General features: G+C 41.1%; 1 protein-coding gene across 1 annotated transcript; it reads left to right on the top strand.

Moving 5' to 3' along the window:
* Positions 1 to 226: 226 nt before the first annotated feature.
* etaa1b (ETAA1 activator of ATR kinase b) lies at positions 227 to 5,891 on the top strand (the record flags this gene model as incomplete). The annotated part of the gene is made up of 6 exons (XM_083694726.1): positions 227 to 395; positions 789 to 917; positions 1,298 to 1,362; positions 1,674 to 1,783; positions 2,049 to 3,541; positions 3,857 to 5,891. 6 exons carry the CDS (start codon positions 227 to 229, stop codon positions 3,979 to 3,981), a joined length of 2,091 nt encoding a protein of 696 aa, XP_083550852.1. The 3' UTR covers positions 3,982 to 5,891.
* Positions 5,892 to 6,705: the final 814 nt, after the last annotated feature.

Genomic DNA, 6,705 nt, shown 5'->3' with positions numbered 1-6,705 from the left:
TGTTTTCTTGTTGATTTGTGATGAACACGGGGCAGCCAATCAGGTGCGCTTATGCTGAGACGTCACGTACCAGCATGGCGGCGTGCTTAGTTGACTATGAATAAACATAAAGTATGTTTTCCAACAAGGGTAAGCAATATTATTGTAAACAAACGGTATATAAACAGTGTTATTCATCAAGTAATGAAAAGGAAGTCAAGGTTATAAAGGATTCTATGATGAAAACATGTCAGACGGCAGAAAGCATGATGATGCTACCACTGCCTCGAATGAGTTCAGTGAAATTTGGAACCGTGTTTCCAAACATTCTCAAAACAGATTGAGATCAAACAAATCAGGGAAAAGCCCGAAACAAACACCCTCTGTTGGTACAACTTCATACACTCGCTGCAAAGGTAAGACAATTGTGTCAGAGAATCTCAGAGTGTACATATCTAACAGACAGATCGAGCTAGCCAATGAAGTTGTTTTACTTGCTAGTAGTATAAGCTAGCCGTCCTCAACGAGCGACAACTCCATCGATTTTATGCACTTACTTAGCTTGCTGGTTAAAGTTACTTGCATCAAATCGATGGAGTATGAGAACGGCAAAATGAATGGCATTGTACATCTATCATAGCTGGCTATTTTTAAGCAATACAACTGGTAAGTCATTTACAATACATATCTCTCTCTCTCGGTACACAACAAGATACTTATGAACATCAAATGAAGTTTGTCAAACTGTACGCAGTCAGACAGCTAGCCTTTTGGCAATACAGCAGTAACCTTCTTCTCAACCTCACCAGGTGTGGAGACCCCCAAACGCAGAGTTAAATCCAGTTACACTTGTTTGAATAATGGGGATTCCCCGAGCGATGGGGACATGCTGCAAGACATTATATGGGACCCCACATCACCCACTCCTGCAAACAATGGTATGAAAATGACTCACATCATGATTACTGAAGGCTACACATCACCTTTTCTTTCATTCATATTCTTATTTGTCCACCTGACCTAGCTGTCATCCATTAATCCACCTGACTCTTTGCTTTCACTTGAACTGTGCATCAGACCAGGGTCAAATCATATGTCTAATACTGTTTTTGAGGTGTGCTTGATTTAGCTTGGCGTTTTCATTTTTGTTCCATTGTACCAGACAAATTAGCCCAAAACAAGCGCAACTCAGGTAGTTGATGTGACTTGACGTAATTTGTGTAGTTTGTGTATAGACTTGTGTATAGACTTTTCCAAAGAATAACCATGTGAAGATATGACATCAGAGGGCCAATACATTATCTTATTGATTCCCCAGGAAAGGAGCCAAGACAGACCAGAGTTTTTGAGATATCAGACATTGTCAACCGCATTGCCCCAAAGGTCAGTATCTTACCGGCCGGTTGCTCTCAGCACCAACAAGCCTGGGATGATCTACGCCACACATAGGTCCAACTATTTTCTCCACTGTCAATGCAGTTTGATGGAAAGCTTTATTCATTACTTTGTTTGTGGTTGTGATATAGAATAGAGTAGGCTACATGTTTATTGTCCCTCAGGTGGAAATAAGTTCTATCCCATGTCATAAGCCTTCATCACACAAGGTGTTAGAGGACATAGCCTACTTATACATTTAAGTCTAGGATGTACATGGGTTTTGAAAGATGATATTTTAAAATGTTTTCCTTTGATAGGATGCAAAGCCTGTCAGTGTGGACTCCCCACTTCTTCAGTGGATTGGGGATAGTGCAGTACCATGTACCCCAGAGGTACGCGAGCCCAGAGTCAGAAGGAAGTCCACACGGTGGGTGAAATACTTTACCTCATTGTAAAGCAACAAGATAACACAAACATTTTTAACATGGTTCATTTGGCTCAGCTGGTTGCAGCATGGTATTTAGCTCATGAAGTTGTGGGTGTTTTCTTGTATATATCGTCCCAGTGGGAATCAAACCCATGATCTAAGCATTACTTGTATCTTCAAATTATACAAAGCTGTTCACATCATCCCCTCCATTTCAGTCACTCCCCATAACCCCTCAACTGTTTGTATTCTCTTCTCTTCAAAGGCAAAGCAAGGTAGAGGACCTCATGAAGCTGGCCCGGCAGTTTGACATCAACATGCACCAGCAGGACAAAGAGAGCGCCGAGCAACAGAACAACACGATCAATAATCTTAGCAAGCATAGGAACTCCACACGTCCAGCATCATGTGGCGACAAGACAGCAACCCGTAGCTGCATGGAGGAACTCAAAGGCCCGGCCTCAAGGTCACAACAGGTGGAGGAGGAGCTTCATGCTCTGTTCGATGGGCCCACTCAGCGAATCAGTGGACGACTGAGTCAGGGGTCATCAACCTTCTCTTCTTCACAGGACATAACGGGTCATACTAGGATTTCCCACCCCACTGCCCACTCTAAAGGGTCAGAGGTTTGCGAAGGAACGTCTTGTCTGCCAACAGATTCTGGTAAAGTGGAAGGACAGTCAAATGGCATGGCAGTGAAAGGTGATGATTTTGACGACGACTGGGAAGACGATGACCTGCTTAATGACTCGTTTGTGGTGGAGATGACACAGAATTCAGCATTGCTTAAAGCCAATACACAGACTCTGAGCAATAACAAAAAAGAGCTGGTCACAAAGATTCCACCCATCTCTGCTTGTAAGCCTACAAGTGTGCACTCTCTCTGTAAGGGAACAAGTGTACACCCCCAACCAAGCAGTGGTGGCCTCACAGTGCCATGTCCTAAACTAAAAACGACCAACCGAAGGACTTTCAAGCTAGAGTCCAACCCTCATTTCAGGGGCAAGATGACTCCCACCAAAGAACACAAATCTAGCTCTACTGTCGTTGATCCTCAGGGCAAGACACAAAAGCCTGTTCAGGGGTTTCCTAATGTAAGTCCAGTCTCATCAAAAGTAGTGACCACTCTGGGTTCCAGCAAAGACACTTCAGACAAGATGACTAAGAAGGTCAGCATAGCCTCGAGCTCTTTAAAAGATATCTCTGATGAGGATATCAAGTCCCTTTTTGACTCTGAGACCCTCTGGGACGATGGGGATGATGACGAACTGCTCTACCAGGTGTGTGACAACGTGGAGAGGATCTCCAACAGCCAGCCACAACCTGAGGACCCTGCAAACTGCCAGGAGCTTCCATTTAACGTAGAAGAGAATAAGCGGAAAGCAACTGCACCTTCAACCATGGAGAGAGACTGGTCTAAGAATAGTGCCTTGAATAGTAATAGACGGCCAACTTGTTCTTATGTCCGCTCTAACTCTGCACCAGGAAAAAGCAGTACCCCTGTGAACTTCCAGGGATGGAACATTCCTGCTAAATTTGCAGGGGTCAACCAATCCCTCATGTCCCAGAGCCACCCAGGTAGCAGGACGAGCCTGGGCAAGTTTACCCAGCTTCGGGGCACCTTGGACTGTGGAGAAGTGCATGTGAAGGGAGCTGTGCAGTCTCATACAGTGTCAGTCAGAACCCCCCAGTACTCCAACTCCCATCATGCCTCATTCAAAAGACATCTGTCTGACTCAGACGCCATGAGCAACAAAGGTGAGCTTTGTGTGTATCCCATTGCACCTGTGCTTCGTTAACGCAGATATTACATTAGAGGCTGGCCCCTAAGAGCACATTAGGCCAATCAGGATGTTTACTCAAAACGTTATCCACTTTGCACTGGAACTCGAGCCAGGGCAGTTTGATGAAGAGATGGCTATTGAGTCAGGGAACTGAAAGGAGAGAATGTGTGTGTGAGTGAATTGGTTTATTATGATGTTTTTTAAGATCAACATCCCAGTTCATCTGTCCATGGTCCCCTGTAATCAGTCAGCATACTTATCTAAAATTTTCTTTTAATCCCTTTCTCAGTTTTCGTCACAAGCCAGATGACTGGGAAATGCTCGGCTGCTGAGATTGAGAGGAAGAAACAGGAGGCAATAGCCAGGAGAAGATCACGGACGCAGGCCTCCCTAAAACCAGGAGCCCCATCATAACTAATCAAGGGGACATAGTAATAGGGCAGATGTTACCATTCAGCAAATGTTCAGTACAACGTTTACTTATACAGCTGTACAGTAGGAATTCCCCCTCATAATGTAGACATGAGCCAACCTACCAACGTTTCTCCCCTGTATGGAGCCCTTTTTTGCTAATGGCGCAGTACAGTATTAGATTACAGAGCTTTGACTTACACACTGGACCTCCACTTGAGGCAAATGGTTTCTTGTGTAAGGACTGCTGCACTTTTAAGCTGCTATGTGAATGCTGAAGTTTACTTATTGAAAGGCGCAGCAAAGTTGTGTTTTGACACAATGCAAGGCCTTGGTGCTAGGTTTGTGTAAAGAGATGTTTTACTCTTTCTACACACCTTGTTACACAACACCACAAAGGAAAATCAGTTGGATGGACATTTTAAGGAATTACAATTGAGAGGGTTTCTGACAGTAGTGCCTTTTGTGTATTTTTTGTGAGTTTTTGTATTATTATTTTATTCTCTCAAAGGTTCACCTCATTAAGTTAGTCAATTGTTAGCTTAATCTGTTGGAAAGTAGCACCTACAGTGCCTTTGGAAAGTATTTAGACCCCTTCACTTTTTCCACATTTTGTTGTGTTATAGACTCAATTTAAAATGGATTAAATTAAAAGAATTTGCCATCATCCACACACTATACCCCAGAATGACAAAGGGAAAACAGGTTTTTAGAAATTTCAGTAAATTTATTAAAATTGAAATACAGAAATACCTCATGTACATAAATATTCAGACCATTTGCTATTACACTCTTAAAATGAGCTAAAATGCAAAAATTTCATCAACAAATCACTCATTAAGTTGAATTGAGTCCATCTTAATGCAAGGATAATAGTTAATGTAAATTAGGAATGAATATCTTTGTTTTGATAAGGTCTCTGATTTGCATAGGAATCAAATACAAACTGAGAAAATGGAGAGGAACAAAACTGCTCAGGAATGTGACCCTGAGGCCTGGGGAGACTTACAAAAATCTACAAAGTTGAATGGTGGAGAGGAGTTTGACTGGGGAGTTTGTCAGGATCAAGAGAAAATTATGAGATTTGCTGAGTTGGTAGTGAAATCCTAATCTACACATTGTTTAATGAAAGATATTAATTCCAAACTATTCTTGCATTAAGATGGACTCAATTCAACTTATTGAGTGATATATTGATGACATTTTTGCATTTTAGCTAATTGTATGAGTGTCATAGCAAAGTGTCTGAATACTTATGTACATGAGGTATTTTTATATTTAAATTTTAATAAATTTACTGAAATATCGAAAAATGTGGAAAAGGTGAAGTGGTCTGAATACTTTCCAAAGGCACTGTAGATATTATGGATAATAGTGTATTGTGTATATAGTTTCAAACATTCTCATTGGCTGTTTGAGAGGGACACAAGTATTGTGGTATGTACATTTCCATTAGTGGATTTGTATTTGTCAAATTGTCAGTTATGGACACAAGTCTTTCTAAATGACTGCTGTATGGAGTTTAATTGTGGTTATCAAAACAACATGGCTGTACTAGCCAATTTTGTATCATCAAAATGTCCACTCAAAGTTTTATTTTATGATTTTGTAATCAAATATTATCAGAGCAGTAATTTCAGAGATCACTTGCAAATGAGAGTGTTATGATTCCATGTGAATGTGCTGGTATGTATCAGAAGAGAAAATACTGTTGATTGGATGTACTTGAATGTGTCACAAAATAATAGACTTGACTTGAACCGCTTTTTTTTTTTTTTTTCTGTCCGATGTTATTTTGTTTCTTATTTTGTTGTCCAGTTTTTCACGTCAGAAGTTACTGACTATGCCACAATTCTAGCCACACAGTGTCTATAGAGACCTTACAGATGTGCCATAATATGTTCCCTGGGTATGAAAACAACCATTAAAATGTCATCAAAACATTTCACCTCTAATGTGATTATTTCTAATGTGATCATTTCTAATATTCTCATGTGTAGCTTGTTGAAAACATGGTGACAGGCATAGTAAATATGATGGTCAATCTTTAGTAATTTGAGTCAGAGTTTTCATCACTTGATTTTGGCAAAGCTAACTTGTCCTCCATTGTGAACAATCATGATCTGTCTCGGTGGAACATATTATAGAAATTAGGGATTATCGTAATATTGAATCTTATAGTTTCTCCTCTGCCCCCTCATCATCCCCCACACCTGCTGCATTGTGACTGTGTGGCACAATGTAAGTCTTTGTACTCCCTGGAGAATTCCCCAGTGTTCACCTGACCTGAGCCCCAGTCATTTCAGGCCTGCCAGAGTGGAGCTCTAAGGTATACACACGCACACATACACACAGGTGTAAGAAAATAAAAGGACATTTACAACTTCTGTGTTTAAGGAATATTTTACTTGTATATCAGGCAGCAGAGCAAGTCCATGCTCTGGGTCCAGCTGTGTGGTCTGAGCCAAGAACTGAGTTTTCCCTCAGCTCTTGTAGTATGGTCTATCACCCAGTCTGAAGCGGTATACAAACATTTACATCTTCATGTCATACCAACCTGTATGTTGATTGGTTTGATAGTAACTGTCCTTTTATTATCTTACACATGTGTATGTGTGAGTGAGTGAATACATATGGTGTGTGCCTCCCTCTGTGGTCTTGTCTTTGTTTGATTGTGTGTGTGTGTGTGTGTGTGTGTGTGTGTGTGTGTATCTATCTATCCAGTCT

Source organism: Argentina silus (genome assembly GCF_951799395.1).
Source record: "Argentina silus genome assembly, chromosome: X".
Lineage (NCBI taxonomy): Eukaryota > Metazoa > Chordata > Actinopteri > Argentiniformes > Argentinidae > Argentina > Argentina silus.
Note: the sequence above shows the minus strand (reverse complement) of the source record. Positions and strands in the feature narration are given on the sequence as shown.